Genomic DNA, 24,358 nt, shown 5'->3' with positions numbered 1-24,358 from the left:
ATGGAGGCGGTGGCGGGGTGAGAGACTCTCCATCGTGATCTCTTTGGTGGTTGGATGGTAGTTGTGAGAGCAGAGGTGTGTAGTGAGGCTTTTCGTCCAGACTGGACATCATCTTAAAGAGACTCGATATGTTTCTATGTGGGCTTTAGAAGATAACAGAGAACCACTCAAGGACAGCATTCGTGTTGGCATTCTGCGGACTTGCGTTGGTTTTGGAAAGATCGAGATCACGCCGATCATCTTTTCCCCTCTCCCCATCCCCTCACAACATACATCATCCCGCAGAGGTCAGGAATATGGAGACGGAAGGCTAAACACACCCCGCTCTCCAAGCCAGCCGGACCTTTTGACGTTGGACGCGCTATCCCGTACGATGCGGGCTAGAAGTGCCGGGTGGTACGTTTATTTACTTCGGCATGTAGGGCTTACTCTTGGACTTCTAGACTTTTGACCCTTTGGAATGACAGGGGAGAGGTTCGGCCTGGCATGGGATATGAGGATGATGAGATGGAAGGAAGTTTGTGTTCCCATGAACAATTTAAGTTGATATTTTCATTATGAGGAGAACCCCTTCCCTATAGTACCGCGTTCCTGGGCTTGGAGTTATTTTTGGTTCATGTTGTTCATCATGAACTTCCCAACCTCGAGAGTTGATGGAAAGATGCTTCCAAAAACACTCCGATTTATGAGGTCCAGCCTTCATGTAAAGAAACGTCGCATTTACAACCTAACTTACCTTTCCGAGCCGCAAGCAACTGTTCAGCAGAACAGGGTAGCTATGTGGCTGACTCCTGTGCCGACGGTTCGCATTGTTTGGCTATGGGGTTGAGAAGTCCTACACTAGGTCTGATCGAATACGGGGTCATGGTCCGTGATTCCACGTTGCCATGTCCCATCGTGTCGACCGTTTCATTGACCCAGGCTCAGAGGGCTGGGAAAAGCGGTTCTTTGACGCAAGAGGAGATAGATTAACGGAGTATGGAAGCCCGGGTCGGTTTCTTTTCTCGAATCGGTATGCTTTGCAGTTCAATTACGTTTCCCTCTTTCTTGGGATTCTGGACTCTTTTCTTGGGTCAATAATCTTCATCGGATTTTTGCTTGTGTAAGTGGTGTGTACAAGCTTGGCTTTCCCCAGAGAAAGCCTACCAAAAGCATGGTGTAACAGGTCCCAAGAGTAAGCACTCTAAAAACACCACACCCTGAATACCGATCCAAGACCGCTGGTCCGGTGCGGATACAAGGACTGCCGCTCTTGGGTAGTTTTCGTGGCTGGCTCCTACAGAAAGCACGGTTCGGCGAGCGCTCCTTGATGCCTATTTCACTCTACCTGCGGTCTTGTTGGCAGCCCACCTACCGAACCGAACCTCCGGCTTGCCGTGAGCCATTGGAACGCTTCCAGTGCAGAATCAGAAAGTGAGCGATATCCGACTGCTACACTGGTGAAAGCGTGCTAGCCTCGGCAGTTTCGACTCCCTCAGAAGAAACCGTTGGATACTACCAGCCACATCCGTAAAGTCTAGGCACCTTAAGTCCTAGAGTGATTGTCTCGATCGAAGCCGAGATGTCTACTCTTGGTACGCTTTCGAGCTGATCAGTCGTCATGGATCCCAGAAAGGAGGACTTGAGGGGGTCTCAATCAATCTTGTGTATTGTGGGCATAATAAGTAGAAGTCGAGTCCAGTTTTCGAATCTGGAATTGCCTTCTTACTCCGGTCCCTCAATCAACCATCGCAGAGTCACGCCCAGTCCCACAAAATGAAGTTCACTGTTCTCCTCTTTGCTCTTTCAGCAATGATCGTGTCGTCTTTGGCGGCCCCAGTTCCCCAAGGGAAAATTTCTTACATTGGCCTTGATGTGCCAGATGATGCGGTTGAGCAATGTACGTTTTCTTGGCCCCCTTGTCTACTGCTCAAGATTCTGCCACCAGACCTAACAAGAGGAATCATAGGCAAGATACCCAATGGGCCAGGGGGCCCTGAGTCACGTCACAAGAGAGATGGCACAATGGAATTCGACGTTGACCTCTGCATACTCAAAAAGAGGGCAGCTCGAGAGAGCTAAAGAAGAGCCAAACACAATGGTGAAATGTCACAGAGAAGGGGCGGGGGGGTGTTGAGTCGCGGGTGGCGCCGTGAAAACGGTGTTGTAGTACACTCCAGATGTACGTCGACACCCACATGCCGGTGGAGGAGGCCGTGGTAGAGGAGGCAGGCTCAGCCAGTCCGAACACTGTAGTATTGAGCCATATTAGTGCGATGTCGTAATCCAGATACCTCATTTTCTCACACGTACGACACAAATCACTTTATCTCTGAACGTTCAACCCTCAAGACCACCGCTATATGATCGGCAATTTATGCAGGTGACAAGCAACTGTAGTGTCAGTTCAACAAGAATAGATCTTTCCCTCCCGTTTGTTCTTGAACGACCATCGACATTCGGTACCGAGACGGCTGGAAAGCCTACGGGACACTTCTCGATTACCCGAGCCTATAGGAGGTCCAAACAGGCGAGATCTGCAATAAAAGAAGCTGCGGGCACTTTAGTTGCTTCGAGGAAACCCTTCACACCTTCTGTGCCGCGCCTTGGCTCGGTGAAGCATAGCTATCTTGTTCACTCTTGGGTTGATCAACCACATTCTGCAACACAACGTCAGCATACGACATATGAACCGATGCTTGAAATCCCATCAGGTCACGGTCTCGGCCCCACTACCAGTCACATCAACTCTGGGGGAGACACTCTCCCAGAGACCAGGGTAGAGGGGTCACCAAGACTTCCAAGACGAAACGTTGTATATCTTTAAAATACTTGATGTATTCAATCGAAACCAACCGGCGTCTCCGAGAGGGGTTTGTGCATGCTTGAGCAGATGTCGCGTGACAGCTTTCCAAATGCAGAGTTCCCGGATGATGACCCGGCAGTTGTGGTTGAAGCAATGAGTTATCAAGATAGCCAGGCTAGTAAGCAAGCTGTGGATTTCATGGCTGCCTCTAACTTGTGACAGAAGTCTCGAAGAAACTCAAGGATTCAAGGGCCTTTTCCATGTAGTTGACAGCCCCAATCAATGTAGTTCGACTTTTGTGCCGGTTTGATCAAAGTGAAATTGAGATGTCAACCTCCTAGATACTTCCATTCGCAGTGTTAGACCCCGTCATTACAGATAGTCAACTTATCTCAGTGTGAAAGGCATCTAACCCCCCCCCCCCCCCTTCCATGATTTTAGTTACCAAGCTTCTCCGATAGCGAGTTGATGTAGCGGCACCTCTCAAACAGTTTCTCCCTCTTCAGCTGTCTCTTCCTCTCCTTGCAAGACCTGACCTTCATCTCCCCAACCTGAATGTTGCCCCCATCGATAGGCATCTGCTTTAGATTTCCATCTCTCTGTTCCTTGTGAGCGGTCAGGCGAGTATTTCCTGTTCCCCAAGGCCCACCAATGACCAAAAGGCTCACGCTTTCAGGTCCATGGACAGGAAATGCCTCTGGCCATCGACCAAGCGTTTCTTCTACCTGCTGCTCGGGCTCGGCCGGTGATGGCTTGCCAGTGTATGCAAAGTTGATGAAGCTGCCAATAAACGCCCTCGACAACTTTTGGTCCTCATCTGTGATCTTCCCTTCGGGAAAGAGATTGAAGAGATAGTTCAAGTCGCTCCCATGCGTGGCACCAATGTACGGCATGCCTGCGCCAGCAAACATTGGTGCCAACATGGTCTGGTTGAGTGAGTACAGATGAACCCCAGGGTATTCCGGGTCCAACCGCTTGCTTTCCTTGAGCATGTCGCTACCAAAGTCGATGCTGGAACAAGTGAACTGCAGGTCCCTCAGGATCCGGGCGACTCGGAAGTAATTCACTCCAACCGTAGGATCAGACTCAGCCTTGCGGGCCTCATAGTCGGAAACCTCCTCCGCAAAGTCAGCTTCTGGGTAGAGTGAGAACAGCTTCTTATAGTCTTCATCGGTCAAGGCATGCGCCACTCCTTGGATGGTGGCTTTCATGTCATCCTCGGTCTGATAGGTAGGCGCGGGAGCGGTACTCAAGGCGCCGTCATCCTGAGCCCAACCATACACCAATGGAATTCCTTCAGTTCTTGTTAGCTGGTTTTCCACTCTAAATCAAGTAAAGCACACACCCTTAACAAAGTTCCCAGATTTGTATAATGTAGTCTGACGATCCGGGATCAAATCATCGTCAACAGAAGGAATGAATGTGAACAGTCCGAGAGGAGGATGATTGGCGGACGCATACTCCGCGGCCTTCTCCGTCAACTTCTCCAATGGAACTCCTCTTAAACACTGCAGTAACTCCGAATCATCGGTGCTGGCGCAACCCAGAGTCTTTGCCACTTCTCGAGTGTGCAATTCAGTGACATCACTTGTCATGTTGAGTCCCGTGCCGGGAGGACCAGACATGCACCAAGCTTGGGTGAACGGGACGCCTCTTTCTCCCCCATAGGAGGTCAGAAGAAGCGAAGTGAATGTGCCTCCAGCGCTGAGTCCAAAAGAGGTAATCTTGTCGGGATCGCCTCCAAATGCTGCAATGTTGTCCTTGACCCATTGGAAACCAGCCAGCTGATCTCGCATGCCCACGTTCATAGACTTTTGGTCTTTGAGAATGGGCAGACGAGCAAAGCCAAAGATGAGAATGCGGTAGTTGAGAGCCACATAGATGACGGGCTTCTTGAGAGATGTAGCCAGCGTAAGCAAGTTTTCGGGATTGTAGTGAGGGTCGTATGCAGACCCCTTGACTACGCCGCCGCCATGAAGATGTACCACGACAGGTAGCTTGTCGTCTGCTGTTGTGCCAGCTGGTCTGGAAATGCGAAGGCTGAGGCAGTCCTCACTGATGTCCGGTGTATCCGCAAAGAAGGGGGGGACACCTGCTCTGTTCTGAGGGCAAGCCGGCCCCGGCGCTGAAGCGTCCATCTCGCTGCCTTCAGGGGGCACGTATGGCTGAGGGGGTGCAAACCGACGATGACCAGAGGTATCGTGAGCATACTTGATGTTCTGAAAATGCTCGATGGATCCCGATGTGGTGCCTCTGTAGGTGATCTTGTTCTTGGCAATGGCCACAATAGGCTCAGCAATAGCAGAAGCCGCAGTCAAGGCCAACAAGGCCGTTTGTAATCTGGTTAGTAGAGTCATGGCGTGAGTGAGAGGAGCTGAATCGTGTGCGGGAGGGGCCACAATGGTTCCGGCCAAGAGATGGTAAAAAAAGAACAAAGACGGCCTCTGTGAAGTAGTTGATTTGGGACTTCAAAAGAAGGCTGGTGTGTGGGGGGTTGAGATGTTGAGAATATGAGTGTGGTGCTACATAGGATACCTACCAGACATGAAGCAAATGGTTGAGGTGCGCATGAATAGGTAGGTAGGCCATCGGCAATCACGGCTTGCAGGAACCCTTCTGGCCCTGATGTGGTGTGATATCGGTACTGGCTCGTGAACGACGATCAAAAAACAGTGGAAAACATGTTGAGGATGCCGAAGGTGAAGCTGGGATGGTTGTCCAAAGGCAAGGTACTGTGCAGGAAGCATGCAGGGGAGCGGGGGCGGAGAAGGACCAAAGCTTCGAAGAATGTTCGACACGAACTGCTATCACGTCCGAGGGTTGCACCTTCCACCAGGTAGGGTCGCCTCATGCGCACCTCCCTGATCTGCAGGCTGCATTTTGCCAGCCAAAGAGGAAGGGACGATGCCGTCTTAATTATCCCAGCCGCCCCATTGCAACCCATTCCCCTCCATGACCCAACACCATCACCATCCCGCCTCACCTGGGTAGTTCCCCGAATGGAGACAGCTATTGACCGCGGCGACCTCAGATCTTTACTTGAACGACATCTCAAGACCCCCCAAGCCCGAGGCTAGCTATCACTCCCACCCTACCGGGGCAATGATACAGACTTGTCTTTCAGCTGGCTCTGTGATGTAGTATCTTGAGTATGCCGGTAGTCATATGAGGGACTCGAGAGCTCTGTTTCGAGGGGCTGGAATTATCATAGTCGGTGTCGATGATGCATTTATCTATCCGGCCATCTCACCCGTTATTTCCATCTAAATCTACTCAGCATCATCTCTTACCACCTTCCTGAACAGCTCGATCATAACAGCCTCAATTTGAGTTTCCATCATGAATGAGGCTCAATATGACAACCCTGCAGCCCTTGTGGCCGGCACAGTGATCATGCAGCTGGTGACCACCGCCTGCATAGGACTGAGATTCTACTCCAGAAGATGGAAACGTCAAAGAATCATCACCAGCGACTGGCTTGTCCTCGCCGCTTATGTCTTTGGCACAGGCTTGAGTGTCATGATGCTCTATGGCATCTCCCAAAAAGCCATAGGATATCCCCTCGGTGGAACAATCGAAGACCCGGCTGCGGTCAACAATAGACTCAACAAGGCCAAACATGTAAGTATTTCCTCATCAAGTCCATTTGCGAGCATGAACAACACACCAACACCACACAGATGGAGCTATCATGTCTCCTCCTCGGCATCGTCGCCCTCGGCTTGATCAAGCTCTCCATCGCCTTCCTCTACTGGCACCTTTTCGCAAAAGTTATGTTCCGCCGGTTTCTCATATTCTGGATGGTTATCCTGGTCCTCTGGATCCTCGGCTTCGTACTAGCCGGCCTCCTGGAATGCGGTACACACCTCACTGCCATCTTTGGTACTCCACAAGACTATATCGACCACTGCGGCGCTGCTATCCCTGCTGGATATGGCATGATCGGATCAGACATCCTGACTGACGTTATCACCATGTTGATTCCAATTCCTGTCATTCTGAAACTGCAGATGAACAAACGGACGAGAATACTCACTCTGCTGGTCTTCTCCATTGGTGTACTGTAAGCTTGGATCTGTTGTACTTGGCCGAAGAAGGGAACAGCATGCTGACCTAGCCTGACAACCTCCAGATGCGTCGTAGCTTCGGTCCTCAAAGCCTGGATTTACATCACCGGCTCTCTCGGTCGATGGTCAATGGATGCCATCTGTAAGCTCCGGATTTGTCGAACCTTCCTTCTAAGAACCATTTTTTACTGACACCGCTGTGTTTAAGCCGCCCTCAGTGGTATCGCCATCTGGAATCTCGTCGAGGTCCAAGTCGGCATCGTTGCCGCCTGCGGTCCTCCCCTGCGTGCGATCATGTCACGCCTTCTGCCGATTGAAGCAGCAACTATCTCCCTCCTGTCTCTTCTGGGCGTCTCGAGGCTTTCGTCAAGCAAATCGGATACTCTTCCGAGCTTTGTCAGGAGACCTTCGAAGATTGACCCTGAGGACAATCAGGGCAGTCCCATCAAGGGAACTTCGACGAGGAGCACAAATACTGCTGTTGACCATGACGAGAACGATTTAGGCCCTTGGGATCAGCCTGTGCCTGTTGTTCGTGTGGCCTCGAAAGGGAGAGGTGGTGATGTTTGATAGGTTTCTTGCCAGGTGATGATTTGTCTTGACTGGTGTGACGTTATGTTTGTATGAGTGTTGATGATTTATACCCTTGGATATGTTCATTGGATGAACTGTTTCTGAAGTAGAATACCCGCGGTTTTCTTGATTTTTTGTACTATGCGAAAAGGGTAAAATGACGCTACTTTTGATAGTACATTTCTCATATCTTGCGTGATTCCATATATGGCGGTTGATCCTACAAGTATCTTACACATCTACCGCATGATAGCCTGCCTGTCAAACTTCATACACTCACTGATCGCCTCCTGATCCCCCTTGACCACAATATCGTACACCCCCATCTCCTTGGACACCTCCCCAACCCACTTGTTCAAATCCTCCGGCACGACCTGCCTCACCTTGGCTTTCCTATAAACAATCTGCTCAAACACAGCATGATTCTCCTCAACCAGCTCCTCAGGCGTCATCTCCTCTCCCGGATGCCCTTGCTTGATCAGGTCTTTCCGATAACCGTGCTTAAAGTTCTCGATAATGCGGGCCCCCTCCGTCAGACGGAGCGTGTTCCTCTTCGTCTTGACCTGCAAGGAGCCAATACCTGACATCAGCTCGACAAGAAGAGCGTCTGTAGGATGGAAGCCGAAAATGCGCCTCATTGCCCGACAAGCAACGATGGCGCCAACCCAGTCCTTGGCTTTGAACATGCTGAACAGGATCGTCCTAGGCAACTGGCCAAAGAGCTCCGGGGTGTCGAATTCCCACCTGGTCTCCACCATATCCTTGAAAAATTTCCTCGCGCTGGCGACGTCGTGCTCAGTAAAGGTGGGAATGCGCTTAATAAGCCGGTTGACAGACAACGAGTTGAACATAGTCAGGAACGTGTGCCCATCTGGCTGGACACCAATCTCATCTGCCAACCTGCTGTACAAGTTCAGCGCCTTTTTGGTTTCATTCGCCTGGGAGTACGAGCGGATGAGCTGGTTCATGAGGAAGGTTGTTGGCATAATCTCTGCTTGGTCGAGCACCCTGAACAGCTCCTCCAGACGTTCGTGAAGCCTGCGAGAGCAGTAGTTTTCCGCGAGCAGAGAGAAAGTTTCCGCCGTTGCCCTTGTCAGGCACTTGGGCTCGACTTCGTTTTTTAGTTCTTGTTTCTCGTTTATGGCATTAGGTTTGGGATTGTAGAGTGTGATGTTGTCGTTCGCGATAGACTCTCGCTTTCGCAGTTCGACAAAGTCCAGGCGGGCTTGGATCATCTGCCATGCCACTTTGTCGGCCTTTTCCAGGTTCTCAGCGGCCCCTGACCTCATCCACGCGGCGATGAGACCATTGAGTTGGACAGGCGCTGTGATGATGCCCTTTTGCTGCAGGTAGGTTACCACTTTGTAAGCGCCGTCGAGGTCGCCCGCTCCTATAAGTCTCTTGAGCCACTTCCCGGTGAAGAAGTGGTTGCCAACCACCATTGGTAAGCGGTCCCTTCCCCGAATATCGATCGCCTCGGAGAACATCATGTCGACAAAAGCCTGAAGGCCTTGTTCGACCGCGCCGACAGTCAGGAACGAGCCAATGATTTCATCGTAGTCCTCTATCGTCATGCTGCCTCCAAGAAGCGTGCGCATATCCTGGTAACGTTCCCATGCTTCACCGAGCATTGACTCTTTGGCTGCCAGTGCTCGTACTATGGGGATGATAATTCGAGGACTTGGTGGATGTGACGACCGGAGGAGCGTATCTGCTGCCTGCTGCGCTCGTTCAACATCTCCGTGGAGCGCGCACATCCGTACTCCGAGCTCATAGTAAGGCGTGAAAGTCTCCTTGTTTGACCCAATCGTGATGACAGCCTTTTTCCATGCATCGATAGCCTCGGTTTCCCACCCCTCAATGAACATGGCTTCAATGGCCAAGAGCTGTTGCGAGTCGCTCAAGGGTACTTTGGCAGCCTGCATATCCTTTGCCAGCACGTAAGTATGTTGCATGCGGTTGGGATTGTCACAGCTGTCAAAGGACAGGACCATAAACAGAAAGTCCCAGACCTCCCGCGGAACCTTGGCCCAGTCTAGGGCAAGTGTCTTCCGCGCTGATGAATAGAACTTCCAACACTCGGCAAGGTCCTTGTGTGAAGGCACGCCCTTTTCCAACACCTTTTCCCGTGCGAGAAAGATGTTGAGGTCTTCCACCACCCTGTATCTTGGACCGGAAAATCCTTTAATACGAAGCACTCCATATGTCTCACCCTCGGGTCCAACTTTGCCCTTGTACTGTGCTCGAATTGTTGTCTTGAACTGTTTCCTGAGCTGGGCAGCCTTTTCCTTCTTTCCCTCCTTTTCCATCGTGTTGATTAACTTTAACGTGTCCAGCATTCGCCTTTCAAGATCTTCGATAGAAGTGAGGACTTCATGGTCAAGCCCGGTGCTGTCCTCACTAAACTCTTCATTGGTCTGTAAAGACTTGCGCTCGCTAGTCTTGATGTTTTCTGAGAAGTACTTGATATCGAGGTTCGACTGTGCTGCGGACCCATTGAACAAGTCCTCGGCCAACATTCGCTGGATCTCGGCGGGATCAGGGTCCTTGTCTTTTAGTTCGGTTGCCGGTTTTCTCGTTCGGGATCGAAGGCTTCTGGCCGTTGAGGCCTGTCTTGCTAGCCATTGCGGGGGTTGGTTGGTCACTGGGCGCAAGTGGGCGAGACACGATTTGCAAACATAGTTGCTCGTTCGACCAAGATCGAGGGAAAGAGTTCTAGGAGGCATCGGGAAGGCGTGGCTACTTGAGAGGAACAAACAAGAAAAAAGTCTCTGGAAAGAAAAAGAATGGATTGCCTGCTTCATCCCATCAATTCGCACCGGCTCACACAGCTCCGTCACTTTTTTGGCCCCACTTTTGATCCCCGGACTGCGCCAAAATCTCTTATCGGCTCCCCAATCCCTGTCGATAAGCTCTCGGCACCTCTGACCGCCCGGCAGAAACAACCTGGACCCTCCAAAATTTTGGGAGCTTTGCGACTGGCGCATCCAAACCAATCCCCCAGGCTTTGGCCAACCGCCAATTCCTCACGCATCACCACCAGCCAAAAATGGCAGACTCAAAACCTCAATTCGTCCGCCTAACAGGCCACCGCGCCTTCACCCAGCGCCTCGTCCTCGCCACCCTGTCTGGCAAACCCATCCACATCACCAAAATCCGATCCACCTCCCCAACCAACCCCGGCCTCGCCCCCCACGAAGTCTCCTTCCTCCGCCTCCTTGAAGCCGTCACCAACGGCTCCGTAATCGATGTCTCCTACAGCGGCACAACCCTCGCCTACCAACCCGGCCTCATCACCGGCAGCGTTCCCGGCGCGGGCACATTCCTCTCAAACGACCTAATAGAACACACCATCCCCGCCAACAACACCCGTGGCATCACTTACTTCCTCCTCCCGCTCGCCTTACTAGCCCCGTTCTCAAAAGCCCATATGAATGTCCGTTTCTCTGGGCCGGGTGTCATCACTTCGTCTACCAACGCCCCAGGGGATCTCTCAATCGATACCTTCCGAACCGCCATCCTGCCATTGTACGGTCTATTCGGCATCCCCCCCGCGCGTATCGAGCTCCGAGTCCTCTCCCGTTCCTGCCCAGGGCCAGGAGGGAAGGGAGGCGGCGGTGTAGTCGAGCTTCGCTTCGCCAGCCAAGTCCGTCTTCCCAAAACCCTTCACCTGAATCGCAAACCGGGGAGGATCAGGAGGATCAGAGGAGTGGCGTACTGCACGGGTGTGTCGGCGTCGCACAACAATCGCATGATCACTTCTGCTAGAGGAGTTCTCAACCAGCTGGTGAGCGATGTTCACGTGGCGGCGCAGTATGATCCTGCGCCGTTGGTGCAGGAGAAGGGGAGCACGATGAAGAAGAAGATTGGTATTGGTTTTGGCTTGTCCCTCGTGGCGGAATCGAGCGCGGAGGGGGTTATCTATGCGGCGGACGTGGTTGCCCCTCCGGAGGGTGGTGTTGTACCCGAGGATGTCGGCACGAGATGCGCGTATCAACTGCTTGAGGTGATCGCGCAGGGAGGGTGTGTCAGTGCTGCTGCTGCGCCGACGGTATTGACGCTGATGGCTATGGGGTCAGAGGACGTGGGCAGAGTGAGATTAGGGAGGGATGTACTTGGAAGGGAAGAGACAATCGGCCTGGCAAGAGATCTGAAAGCGTTTGGCGCGGCCAGCTGGGGCATAAGAGGTGCTGATAAAGACGAAGACGAAGCCACAGGGGAACTGATCGTTTCCGTCAAGGGTACAGGTGTGGGCAATATCGGCAGGAAGGTAGCGTGATCTAGAGATGTCAATATGATACCAAAGTTCAAGTCATTCCAGAGGCGTACAAAAATAGACATGATTCTTTTCGTCAAGATGATTCAAAAATCCGCTCGCTTTTTTATTGCATTAGTTAGACATCTATTATGTTGGCAATGTTGTCGCCGTTCCCGGCTGCCGCAACCTAACCAGCCTGCTCCTCCTCTCAGCCGCCAAAGCTGCAAGAGTAGCGTTATAACCAAAACTTCGCAACGAGTACGCTGCCGTATTCTGTACCCCACTTCCCACCGTCCTGACGGCATTCACAACGTGGAAATTCCCCAGCACCGCGTTGCCAGACCGCATGATATCTATCATGTCCACCGTTGTCGTCACAGAGGCATACGGCCCCGATCCCATCCTTTCTCGTTCGTCATTATCATTGTCATTATCTCCTTCCCTCCCAGATTGGTTGAGCGGCCGCAGTTCGATCCCTTCGTTATCCACCATAAATGTCTGGTCGCTTAGCACCCCTCTCTCTTCCGCGTCGTGGTCCTGCGCTATTGCCGGGGGGACGTCTAGTTGCGCCTCGTCGCCGGGGATGATAGTTCTCAGCGAGGGGAAGACTGCCTTTTTGAGGCGCTCGCGGTCTTGGTGGACGGCGAGCATGAGGCATTGTATGAGGAATATTGTGATGTCAATGGAGAGGAAGGTCAGTCGGGTTTTGGGCGGCTGCTGGCCGATGAAGTCGATTAGGACACCGCCCTGGAGGTATCCTCGCGTTGCTTCGCCTGCGACGGGGAGGGAGAGGACGAGGTGGAAGAGTATGCAAAAAAAAGCTGGGAGGAAGATGGCGAAGAGATGTGGACGCTGAGCAGGCAGGAGGAGGCCTTCTTTTGGGGAGAGGAAGGCGAGGTGGGGAAGGCCGCGGATTATGAGTCGGGAGAGGGAGCATCTGAGAAGGGTCATATGTCAGTTGGAGCGGGCATGGGAGTAGAGGGGATGTATTCGTACTCCATGTAGTATAGTGTGCACATATACGACCAGACCAGCATGTCGAGACTCCTCTGAAGGTGCGTCACGAACTCGAGCTTCTTGGCCAAGCCCACCCGTTGCTTATTCTTGACCTCAGAATCGCTGGACTGGCCATCGTTCCTACTGCTGGCCTCTGTCGTGGACCCTTCGGAGTGATCTGGGTCTGTGGTGTGGGTGTTGGGTCGGGCCGTGGAGCTCGAGCCCGGATCATCGTTCATAGCTCGCCGAGGTCGAAAGCAAACAGTAATGGTACATTAATGTACGTGGTCTCCTCACATCGCTGATTCCCAATGTGACAAGACAGCCATCGGTCGTTAAAAGCGGGTAGCAAGCGACGGAGAATGTTCAAGTTGGATGCTGGGCGCAAACTGCCAAACTGATGACCTTTCAAAGTGAGCTCACGCGGCCCGCCCGTTGCAAGCGAGTGCCGGTCGCGGGGATCTTGGCTGGCTTGACATTGAAGGGTTAGGGTTAGTGGGTGTTAGAACCTGACAATCTGATGATTTAGGATACGCTGCAAACATACTACCGACAATGCTTTGAGAGCTACAAGTTGTCGAGAGTATCAATGTAGAGTTGTAGTGTATTCCAAATATCGTCAAAGGGACCAAATCTATAGGCGCCGCTGAGCGCATACTTGAACCCTGCATTTCGTGGAGAGCAAAGCAATGATGTCATAGCTTCTCCAAAACCATCCCAACTTGTATGTACTCGGTGAAAGGGGAGAGAAAATAAGCAGACGGAGAAATAAGAATATTCTGACATGCTCTTGAAAGAGCTTTTCGTCTTCTTTCTGAGCATCCAAAACTACAGTAGGTATCGTGCCAAGGGTGACTCAACCTGTCTGGTTCCGGATAGCTTCAGTCAAAGGATGTCCCCTCAATTGTCGGGGACTAGCCCCAAGTAGTGTTTTCTCGACGGGCGCCAAGAGGTGCATCCAATGCTTGTTATAGTGCCATGGGTCTCTTGACTTTTGTTTTCTCGCTGTTGTCAATTGATAGTTGATAATAGAAGCCCGTCTCAAAGGTCAAGAAGGTTGAACTCAAAGTGTAAGTGGGCATTGGCCAATCAGATATTACCCCGCTATTTGTTGAGTCTGGACTTCAACGTTGCACATTCTGACTCGCGAAGAAAATTCACCGCTCAAATTCCCCTCGATTGGGTTGAAAACAGCATTGTTGGACAGATTCAGAACGGAGCCATACATGATGATGCCTGTCTATCCAGTATTGTGTCAGCGGCTCCCAGCACGGACCCTCGTCAAAGTAATATAGCTACATTAACCTCGACATGGTGAGATATGCCACCATCGAGATCTGCCTCGTCCGCATACATATTTGAAAAATCAGTGTGATCACGAACCATTGACGTCCTGTCCGGCGTCGGAATAATCGCTTTTTCCCACGAGGGAATATCAAATTTTTTCCAACCATCACCACCATCTTCTGCCGGGAACCCAAGTGACTGGCACTCCCCGGTAACGGCGTCAAACCCCAGTCTGAACAGCTGCGAGTCACCGTTCTTATCGCTTATCGCTCCCCCACCCGGGCCGATCTTTTTCTTTTTGCCCTGGGCAATCGAGATCCCACAGCGTGGCTGTTGAATTCCCATCTTTCTCGTGAACTTCCACATCCCCACTACAAAAATACGACCAGGCGACTGCAGCGCTGCCAATTGGCGAGACGACGACGGACGAAGTGTTGCTGCCGAACCTCCAAACTGACCCAACGAGAACCCCCCGCGCCCGTTATCGCCAAAGCCTAACCCTAGCTCTCAAGGCTCGCGATAATCCCCTAATATGTTGTCGACCGTGTACAAGGCGGGTCGTGCCCCTGCCCTCCTCCGACATGGTCGACGGGTCGCCGTCGCACCACAAACCGCCCAATTGAGGCCCCTCACCTCGGGCGTCCAGAGCCTCCCCGTCCGTCAACCAACCGAGTCGCCAATTGCTCGTCTCCAGAAGCGCTTCCTCTCAGTGTCTGCCGCCAGACCTGGTAACGCTGCCCAGTCCGCCCCTAACCCCTATGCCTACCTCGACAGTGGCGTAATAAAGCCAAAGGAGTTTGTCGATGTGAAGAAGGTGCTTGTTATCGGATCCGGTGGTCTTGCCATTGGCCAGGCCGGCGAGTTTGACTACTCCGGTACGTCTTGAGGTGACACTTTGTGTGGTGAACAATGAGTCACACGACTACTTCACAACGAGTCCCAGCGCTGACCATACGCGCCCTTTCACAGGATCCCAGGCGCTCAAGGCCTTAAAGGAAGCCGGCGTTTCTTCCGTTCTTATGAACCCCAATATCGCTACCATTCAAACCAACCACTCGCTCGCCGACGAGGTGTACTACCTGCCCATCACCCCCGAGTATGTCGAGTATGTGATCCAGAAGGAAAGGCCAGATGGTATCTTCCTCTCTTTCGGTGGTCAGACCGCCCTGAACCTTGGTGTCCAGATGGAGAAGTTGGGCATGTTCGAGAAGTACGGCGTCAGAGTGTTGGGCACCAGCGTCAGGACGTTGGAGCTCTCTGAGGACAGAGATCTGTTCGCCAAGGCTCTGGAGGAGATCAACATCCCCATTGCCAAGTCTATTGCCGTCAACACCCTGGACGATGCTCTAGAGGCTGCCCGCAACATTGGGTACCCAATTATTGTCCGCGCTGCTTATGCGCTTGGTGGTCTTGGTTCTGGTTTCGCCAACAACGAGGAGGAGCTGCGCAACATGGCTGCCCGGTCTCTGACTCTCTCCCCCCAAATCTTGGTTGAGAAGTCTCTCAAGGGCTGGAAGGAAGTTGAATATGAGGTCGTGCGTGATGCGAACAACAACTGCATCACTGTGTGCAACATGGAGAACTTTGACCCCTTGGGTATCCACACTGGTGACTCGATTGTCGTTGCGCCCAGTCAGACCCTGAGCGATGAGGAGTACCACATGCTTCGTTCCGCTGCCATCAAGATTGTCCGTCACTTGGGCGTCGTTGGTGAGTGCAACGTCCAGTATGCGCTCCAGCCTGATGGGTTGGACTACAGAGTCATCGAGGTCAATGCTCGTCTCTCTCGTTCGTCCGCCCTGGCTTCCAAGGCCACCGGTTACCCATTGGCGTACACTGCTGCCAAGATTGGTCTTGGACACACTCTTCCTGAGCTTCCCAATGCCGTCACCAAGACCACTACTGCCAATTTCGAGCCCTCGCTCGATTACATTGTCACCAAGATTCCCCGCTGGGATTTGTCCAAGTTCCAGCACGTCAAGCGTGACATTGGTAGCGCCATGAAGTCTGTTGGTGAGGTTATGGCCATTGGTCGTACCTTTGAGGAGTCTTTCCAGAAGGCCATCAGACAGGTTGACCCCAACTTTGTCGGCTTCCAGGGTGCCAAGTTTGAGGATCTCGAATTTGAGCTCCAGAACCCAACTGACCGCCGCTGGTTGGCTGTCGGCCAGGCCATGCTCCACGAGAACTACACTGTTGACCGTGTCCACGAGCTGACCAAGATCGACAAGTGGTTTTTGCACAAGCTCCAGAACATTGTTGACTGCACCAAGGAGCTCCAGCAGATTGGCAGCCTCCAAGGCCTCAAGAAGGAGAACGTGCTCAAGGCCAAGAAGATGGGTTTCTCTGACAAGCAGATTGCCCATGCTGTCAACAGCACTGAGGACGAGGTTCGCGCCCGCAGATTGGAGTTTGGCATCCGCCCCTGGGTCAAGAAGATCGATACCCTCGCTGCCGAGTTCCCTGCCGATACCAACTACCTGTACACCACCTACAACGCCTCGACCCACGATATCAACTTCGAGGACAAGGGTACCGTCATTCTCGGCAGCGGTGTCTACCGCATTGGTAGCTCCGTCGAGTTCGATTGGTGCGCTGTCAGCGCCACTCGTGCCCTGAAGGCCATGGATGAGAAGACGGTCATGATTAACGTAAGTGTTTTACCCTCCCCCAATATTCCCATCAGATCTTTCCCAAGCGGGCACCGAGTTGCAGCTATCTTCGAGCTGCCTCTCAAAGTTGTGATTTGCTTCAAGTCAGTTCTCAGTGTTTTGCTTTTTTGTCCCAGCTGTTTTCGTCCCAGCTTTTGCTTCACCAAGTCGACTTCAACAACCATTTTGCTTCCCCCCCTCCGAGCTCTAGATTTCAACCCTTGTTTTCGAGTTGATACCGTCTGCAATGACATTCCTCATATTACATGAGTTGGCCCTTGAGCGTCACCATGTGACATGAGCCGGCTCTGAGCTTCATCATGTTACATGAACCTGGCACTGAGCCTACTTATGTCTACATTGAGCTCCCTGAGCCACCGTCAGATTGCAAGCAGATTCTGGTACAGCTCTGGTCTAAGCATGTTGCAGAGATTTTCTGGCAAATTTCGTTCGATCACATTGAACAGTTTCTCCAGATCTCATCTGATCACGTTGATTCTGTGGCGTTTTCGTCTGATCGCGTTACTATCAGCCCTCTTTGTCCAGTCTTGTTGCCGAGTTTTGGTGTACTTGTCTGCGATCAGGGTTGTTATGTAGCTTGTCATCATGGCGTATTTGTTCTAGGTGTTCTAGGAGTTGATATCTAGTGGTAGTCAAACCTCCAGTCTGGCCCTAGTAGTCTACTCTGGCTTTCAACACCTTCCCTGCGTGCCCGGGCCTGGTTGTGCAGGACAGTATCGCGTACTTGTGCCTGTCCGATTTCTTGCTCGTGCCTGGTCTTGCCTGATCTTTCACGACAACAGCGCGCCCTCGAGGTCGCAGCCGCCCGTGGTCGCCTCAGGATATTGAGACCAGCAGCATTTGTCAACCCGGCTCCTGAGATGTGTCTTGAATGGCGGCAAGATCTAGTTCATATATGTTGATCACTTCAAAGCGTCGACGCCATGTGCCTCTATACTATGACAAGTGTCAACGATCTCTGCCTTGACAGTTGCCTCAGGATAGTTATCTAAGGTTTATATGGAGCCATTGTATGTGGTATGTGGGAGGTGGGGGAGTTGAAGGGGAAGGAAGTGGTCCTTAGGGTGTTCTTACAGAATTTTTCCCTGGGAACTTCTGCGAAGTCACCTCTCCTCTTTCCTTTCGAGACGATCTCGCTTCTGAAGTATTCCCGTTCAACACCTCTCTCTCTACTGAACCGCTACATCATCTATTGTTATCCTTACACCCACATCATTATTCCCAAATTTTGAGCCATTCCCCCTACATTTTCGGACCAGGCACCGAATAGCCCGCCTCCGCCGTCACATACCCCCCCATCAGCGGCCATTCCTCGACATTGTCATCAGCATACCTCACATCAACGCACCTGAGTATCACTCGTTTGCAGATAGTCTGGTGTTTAGCGGCTTGCCAGCAACATTTTCGAGAGAGTTCAAACCCTCGAGTCAATCCCACCATCCCATCCTTTCGATCGTTTATCCCAGCTTTTAGCTATTTATCCCATCTTTCTCAACTCGTTCCGCCAAGTGGCCCAGATCGTGCCAACCAGCTGTCCGAGCTTCGGCCTCCTCGTCACTCCTCATACCGGTGTCCACTCCCTGTTCCTCGGCTACGTCAGTTGTCCAGCATGGTCGCATTCGAAATGCCAGAGACACTGCCGCACATGATTATCTTGTGTGGATGGTATGCTTTGACCACTATATCTGAAGCTGGGACGAGGTTCCCGTCGTGTGTGCTCATGCTGCTGTCGACCTTAGCAGCGCTTGCTTACCCTCACGGCTTCGTTCGCTCCCGTCTGTTCCCTTCGCCTCCTTGCGCCCATTGCTCGTGCACAAGCGTGCCACACAGTATTACACCTGCATTTGATAATGACATGTGTTTCCATTATGTTTGTACGCATGATCCAAGATGTTTCAAAGCCTATGGTGCATGTTAGCACACCTATTCAGCATATTTGGACACCCAAGTGGGATGTTTAGATGCCTTAACAAGATAGTCATAGACCTTTCTACTATCTTGATAGGCCTATTTGAAATAGTTGGACACGTTTAAACTATTTTAATAGGCCTCCGAGTGATAGTTGGACGTGTTTGAACTATCTCGGGATGTCTTTACACAATGTTTTAACGCCTGAGGGGGATGTTTGGACACATTAGCACAATATTTAAACGCATGGGCAAGTGCTTGATACACCTTGGTGCTGCAGTGTGATGCATCCACTTCGCTTCCCTACACCTGGCTGTGATATCGTCAATCATACAGCGTGTCTTTCACATTCATTCGGATTGCACTTTTGAACATTTTTCTGGTGCACAATTCTGCGAAGTTTGCAGCTTGTCCCAACATTGTCCATGCCCCTTTTTGATGGACCCATTTTTCAGGACCCCACTTTTCCCCTGATGAAGCAAATCGTCCCCCTTTACCACCACACTTTGTTTACAACGTTTCTACCCATCTACACACACTATTATGAGGTCTATGATACTAAAAGTGGGTCTAGTATAATCCCGAGACCACGTCGACCGATTTTGACGAAGCCGGTAAGTTGATTTCCTTGACGAGGACGCGATTTGAGACTGACGAGATGGAAAACAGACCGCCTTTATTTCGAAGAGTTGAGCTATGAGCGTGTGATGGATATCTACGAGCTCGAGAACGCCAGCGGTGTGGTGGTGTCTGTCGGTGGCCAGCTTCCCCAGAACATTGCCCTTCGTCTCCAGGAGACTGGCAAGGCCAACGTTCTCGGAACCGACCCCCGTGACATCGACAAGGCTGAGGACAGACAGAAGTTCTCCGAGATCCTCGACTCCATCGGAGTTGACCAGCCCGCCTGGAAGGAGTTGACCTCCGTCGAGGCTGCCGAGAAGTTTGCCCAGGAGGTCGGCTACCCTGTCCTTGTTCGTCCCAGTTACGTCCTTTCTGGTGCTGCTATGACTGTCATTCGCAGCCAGGAGGACCTCAAGGACAAGCTTGAGGCTGCTTCCAACGTCTCCCCTGACCACCCCGTCGTCATCAGCAAGTTCATCGAGGGTGCTCAGGAGATTGATGTTGATGGTGTTGCCTCCAAGGGTGAGCTGATCATCCACGCCGTCAGTGAGCACGTCGAGCAGGCTGGTGTCCACTCTGGTGATGCCACCCTCGTCCTCCCTCCTGCCAACTTGGACCAGGACACCATGGACCGTGTCAAGGAGATTGCGCAGAAGGTCGCCAAGGCCTGGAACATCACCGGTCCCTTCAACATGCAGATCATTCGCGCTGAGGATCCCGAGGGAGGTGTGCCCGCCCTCAAGGTCATCGAGTGCAACCTCCGTGCCTCTCGTTCTTTCCCCTTCGTCAGCAAGGTCCTCGGCACCAACTTCATTGACGTTGCCACCAAGGCCCTTGTCGGCAAGGACGTTCCCCAGCCCACCGACCTCATGGCTGTCAAGCGTGACTACTTGGCCACCAAGGTTCCCCAGTTCTCCTGGACCCGTCTCGCTGGCGCCGACCCCTTCCTTGGCGTCGAGATGGCTTCCACCGGTGAGATGGCTTGCTTCGGCAAGAACCTCGTTGAGGCCTACTGGGCTTCTCTCCAGTCCGCCATGAACTTCCGCGTCCCTGAGCCTGGTGAGGGTATCCTCTTTGGTGGTGAGCTGAGCAAGAACTGGCTTGCCACCGTTGTGGACTACCTTGCTCCTCTTGGCTACAAGCTTTATGCTGCCGATGCCGAGGTCAAGGAGTACCTCGAGACCAAGTCCAAGCCCAAGATCAACGTTGAGGTCATCGAGTTCCCCAAGGAGGACAAGCGCGCCCTCCGTGAGGTGTTCAAGAAGTACGACATTCGCGGTGTCTTCAACCTTGCCCAGGCCCGTGGCAAGACTGTCATGGATGTCGACTACGTCATGCGCCGCAACGCCGTCGACTTTGGCGTGCCATTGTTCATGGAGCCTCAGGTTAGTTTCTCCCTTTGCCTTGCTAGATTGATCAACATGCTAAGACTTTCTACCAGACCGCTATGCTCTTCGCCCAGTGCATGAGCGAGAAGCTGCCCAGGCCCGAGGGTATCCCCTCTGAGGTCCGCAGGTGGTCCGACTTCATTGGTGGCAAGCCTTTGTGAATAGCGCAAGGCTCTGGTTTCCAATGTTTCTTTCTTGCTTAATGTGTTCCTATACTTTTTCTATTTGAGGGCATGGGAGGAGGACTCCAAAAAGCAGGGTGGGTGTGTGGTGTGAGGAGAAAAATATGAGCGGCGTTTGAACATTTGATGGAAGGGTTTTCGATGTCTGTATTCATTTTCACAGCGGCGGTGACATGGTTGGCAGGGAAATTTCTAGTCGGTTACTTGATATGATATGGTCTTTAAAAGTGAACATCTTATTTTTCTTTTGTTTGTGATTGCTGTGATGTTTGATGGTATGATGGTGGGTGGTTTTACAGAATGAACTATGGAATGGACTTTGAAGAGGCCTGATGGTACATTTCCAGCAATGATATTGTGTATGTAACCTTTATAAGCCAATGTGATTTCTCTCACATAGGAGAACATGTTTATGGGGGGTTTTGCTTTCAAAAGTGACATGCCGTTGCTTTTCAGGGTTAGGGTCTTTCTTGCGCCAGCAACCCTCTATCTAGCGCACGGGCTCATCTCATTCATTGCTCTTACACTCATTCCTCGTTTCATTAAAAACTCTCCTTCAACATCAAACAACGAGCACTGGCCACGACTCAAAACATTAGCGACATCAGCCTTGTCAAACAACCTCACATACTATCCCTCAGCAGTCTACCCACCATACCAACCCCAAACCCTCAAAATGAGCACCACCAACAACAACAACCACCCCCAAGAGGAAGAAGAAGAAGACGACTACATGTCCCCCCTCTTCCTCGCGCCCCCCACAACGACCTCCTCCGCCCTCCCAATAAAAGAATCCTCCCTCCAACGCCGCGCCCGTCTCAAGCGCGAGGCCGAGGCCCGTTCCCGCCCCAAATCAAAAGCTGAACTCGCCCAGGAAGCCGAGTTGCAACGCGAAAAAGCGCATTCTACCTCTTTGCTGGCGTCAAAACCCCAGTCGAAAGGCCTGGCGATGATGGCGAAGATGGGGTTCAGACCTGGGTCTACACTGGGGTCGAGCAGTTCTGGGTCGGCGGAGCCGATCAGGGTTTCGATCAAGGAGGGGAAGGAGGGGATTGGGCTGGAGAGTGAGAGGAAACGGAAGCTGAAGGAGTTGGTGGAGAACATGGAGAAGACGGAGAAGAAGATTAAGGTCGGGGAGGTGGATTACAGGGAGCGGATGAGGCAGGAGAGGGAGGAGCAGAGGTTGGAGGGGCAGGTTAGGGGTGCTCAAAAGGTGGCGGAGGGGTTGGATTCGGAGAGGGCTAAGGAAAGGGGGGAGGAGATGGGGAAGAGGAGGTTGAAAGGGATACCGGTTGTTTGGAGGGGGTTGGTCAAGGTTAGGGAGGAGAGCGAGAGGGATAGGAGAATGAGGAGGGATTTGGAGGAGCATGCTATGTCACGGTTGCCGACGTATGATGATGGGGATGAGGATGCGGACGATAGGAAGGCGTTGGGGAAGAAGAAGGTGGTGTATGAGGTGGCGGAGGATTTGGATGAGGAGGATGAGGAGTTGGATGAGTTTAATGGGTTGACGGGGGAGGAAAAGTTGAGGAGGTTGGTGGAGTATTTGAGAAAAGAGCATCATTATTGCTTTTGGTGCAAGTTCAAGTACGAGGATGAGAGGATGGAGGGGTGTCCGGGGTTGACAGAGGAGGAGCATGATTGAGGTGATTGTCACAGCCTAGAGAGAGTTGAGATACTGCATGATGAACAACTCTTCATTGCTCTCCGTTTCGCTGCCTTCAACACGCTACCCAATCGCTCAATACATCTCCAAAATCTCGCCAATCACATTCCGGTAGATACCATTCGGATCAAACTTTGCCTCACAGCTTTGAACCGGGCCAGATACTAATAAACGTATTACGTTAGTCAACCACTGTGCCTCTTGTCGAGGAAATTGACTTACGTTTGGGTCCAGATGCTTCTTCGACCTCGCAAAAACCTCCCTCGTATTCTTGGTCCAATGAGGTCTGCAGGGGAACTCGTCGATCAGAGCATTGGCAACCTTGCGATCTGTTTTCTCTCAGGTTAGCCCCCCTTGTGAAGAAAAGAGAGACAAAAAGGAGCGGCACGCACAAAACGGCTCGTTAAACCTCTTCTCATCGCCAACACTCGGTCGGTACGAGGGAAAGTCAAACATGATCGTCCCCTTTGACCAATCCACCCCGTCAGAAGTGTTGTATGTCTGCTGCCCAAGAAAGTCAAAATAGTGCCGACCGACTGTTTACCCATTGTCAGCGCATTCTCGCCTTTTCATACACACTCAGGAAAGACATACACTTGATATTAATCCCGCTCCTATACGTACTCGTCATGATAATCCCCCTCTTCAACTCCTCATCAAATAGCCCTCTCGCTCTCTTCAACACCGCATTCGCCATCGTTACCGGGAAGGCCAGCTCAAGGGTGTAAGCCCTCAGCCCATAGTCCCACTGAGCCTTTTGGTCTGGGTAGAGACCACCGATCAATACATCATAGTTCCAACCATAAACCGGCCACTTGTCAATAGCTTTGTTCGTCGTCTTCTCCCTAAAGTTTGGCTTCTCCCACTGCCCAAAAAAGATCTCCTCCATGAGCATGTTGGATGTGGGCAAGTACTTCCCGCTGTTGAGCAGATTCTTGGCAGCAAACGCCTCAAGGTCGGTCACAGAAAAGGTGTTTTGGAAGCCTTGCTGCTCGGTGAAGTTGGCGGGGACAACATCGTAATATCGCTGGTGAAACTTTCTCTTGTAGGGCCACCACCAGAGATTCGCTGTTGCGTACGGGGCAATCATGCCGTAGATGTCGCCCTCGAGAACTTCCTTTTCGTCGAAACTGTCCTGGCTGTCAGTCTGTCGGCCGGCGGTTGATGGGGTCAAGTATACTCACGTGTTCTGCTTGGCATAAACCTTGCTGTCAGGATAGATCTTGAGTTTTATCCTCGCAATAATTCCCAACAATCCCAGACTGGTCGAAGCAGCCAACCAGTCATCATCACTTTCATTCCTTTCTACTTTTCTGATCTCCCCCTTTCCATCAATGATATCCATGGCCAACACACCCGCCGCCACCATCGAGTCTTCTCTAATCGAGCTTCTGTGAGCCCCCATCGCCACACTCCCGCCGAAACTGATGTTCCAGTTTGTGAGGGTGTACCCAACACTGGCACCCCTATCATGGAGATACTCGGCCAGCTGGAAGAAAGTAACTCCAGCGTCAACAAGTACGGACCCATGGGGGGCCCCCTCGGGAAGGCTGAAGTCGTAGATGCCGGCCACATTGGCAGTTTGGATGATGATGGTCGAGTCGTCGCTGCATTGGGTATCGTACCACATGTGGCCCTTTCCTGCGGCGCGGACCAAGGACTTGGACTGGATGGCTGACTTGACGACGGATTGCATATTCTCGACGGAGGTGGCGTCGTGGACCCGGGAGACATTGTGGCAGGCTGGGGAGCCTGGGCCGTCAAAGGTGTTCCATACCAAGGCTGATGCGGTGCCCGAGCAGAGGAGAAGGCTGCTCAGGCCCACACCAAGGCCTGTGGGAGTCATCGTTGCCGGGAAAGAAGGGATCTGAAACCCAGGACGGTAAACAAGCAATCACCTAGAGATCTGATAAGAAATCTAGGTTTCAGCCTGGTGGAGCTTTTTCCCCGGATTT

General features: G+C 52.1%; 8 protein-coding genes across 8 annotated transcripts; 4 read left to right on the top strand and 4 right to left on the bottom strand.

Annotated features, from left to right (window-relative positions):
* Positions 1-3,222: 3,222 nt before the first annotated feature.
* On the bottom strand, positions 3,223-5,142 carry PODANS_1_13190 (uncharacterized protein; the record flags this gene model as incomplete). The annotated part of the gene is made up of 2 exons (XM_001904986.1): positions 3,223-4,079; positions 4,131-5,142. The coding sequence occupies 2 exons, from the start codon at positions 5,140-5,142 to the stop codon at positions 3,223-3,225; spliced, it is 1,869 nt and encodes a 622-aa protein (XP_001905021.1).
* Positions 5,143-6,124: 982 nt separating this feature from the next.
* Positions 6,125-6,852, top strand: PODANS_1_13180 (uncharacterized protein; the record flags this gene model as incomplete). The annotated part of the gene is made up of 2 exons (XM_001904985.1): positions 6,125-6,406; positions 6,466-6,852. The coding sequence occupies 2 exons, from the start codon at positions 6,125-6,127 to the stop codon at positions 6,850-6,852; spliced, it is 669 nt and encodes a 222-aa protein (XP_001905020.1).
* An 812-nt stretch (positions 6,853-7,664) lies between these two features.
* PODANS_1_13170 (uncharacterized protein) lies at positions 7,665-10,229 on the bottom strand (the record flags this gene model as incomplete). Its single annotated transcript, XM_001904984.1, has 1 exon — positions 7,665-10,229. One exon carries the CDS (start codon positions 10,227-10,229, stop codon positions 7,665-7,667), a length of 2,565 nt encoding a protein of 854 aa, XP_001905019.1.
* A 245-nt stretch (positions 10,230-10,474) lies between these two features.
* On the top strand, positions 10,475-11,704 carry PODANS_1_13160 (uncharacterized protein; the record flags this gene model as incomplete). Its single annotated transcript, XM_001904983.1, has 1 exon — positions 10,475-11,704. The coding sequence occupies one exon, from the start codon at positions 10,475-10,477 to the stop codon at positions 11,702-11,704; it is 1,230 nt and encodes a 409-aa protein (XP_001905018.1).
* Positions 11,705-11,830: 126 nt separating this feature from the next.
* On the bottom strand, positions 11,831-12,918 carry PODANS_1_13150 (uncharacterized protein; the record flags this gene model as incomplete). The annotated part of the gene is made up of 2 exons (XM_001904982.1): positions 11,831-12,620; positions 12,680-12,918. 2 exons carry the CDS (start codon positions 12,916-12,918, stop codon positions 11,831-11,833), a joined length of 1,029 nt encoding a protein of 342 aa, XP_001905017.1.
* A 1,580-nt stretch (positions 12,919-14,498) lies between these two features.
* PODANS_1_13140 (uncharacterized protein) lies at positions 14,499-20,716 on the top strand (the record flags this gene model as incomplete). The annotated part of the gene is made up of 5 exons (XM_001904981.1): positions 14,499-14,841; positions 14,936-16,617; positions 19,121-19,160; positions 19,216-20,552; positions 20,609-20,716. The coding sequence occupies 5 exons, from the start codon at positions 14,499-14,501 to the stop codon at positions 20,714-20,716; spliced, it is 3,510 nt and encodes a 1,169-aa protein (XP_001905016.1).
* Positions 20,717-21,143: 427 nt separating this feature from the next.
* Positions 21,144-22,382, top strand: PODANS_1_13130 (uncharacterized protein; the record flags this gene model as incomplete). Its single annotated transcript, XM_001904980.1, has 1 exon — positions 21,144-22,382. One exon carries the CDS (start codon positions 21,144-21,146, stop codon positions 22,380-22,382), a length of 1,239 nt encoding a protein of 412 aa, XP_001905015.1.
* Positions 22,383-22,478: 96 nt separating this feature from the next.
* PODANS_1_13120 (uncharacterized protein) lies at positions 22,479-24,249 on the bottom strand (the record flags this gene model as incomplete). Its single annotated transcript, XM_001904979.1, has 4 exons — positions 22,479-22,567; positions 22,796-22,939; positions 22,998-23,533; positions 23,588-24,249. The coding sequence occupies 4 exons, from the start codon at positions 24,247-24,249 to the stop codon at positions 22,479-22,481; spliced, it is 1,431 nt and encodes a 476-aa protein (XP_001905014.1).
* Positions 24,250-24,358: the final 109 nt, after the last annotated feature.

This window comes from Podospora anserina, chromosome 1 (genome assembly GCF_000226545.1).
Source record: "Podospora anserina S mat+ genomic DNA chromosome 1, supercontig 3".
In the NCBI taxonomy this organism is placed as follows: domain Eukaryota; kingdom Fungi; phylum Ascomycota; class Sordariomycetes; order Sordariales; family Podosporaceae; genus Podospora; species Podospora anserina.
Note: the sequence above shows the minus strand (reverse complement) of the source record. Positions and strands in the feature narration are given on the sequence as shown.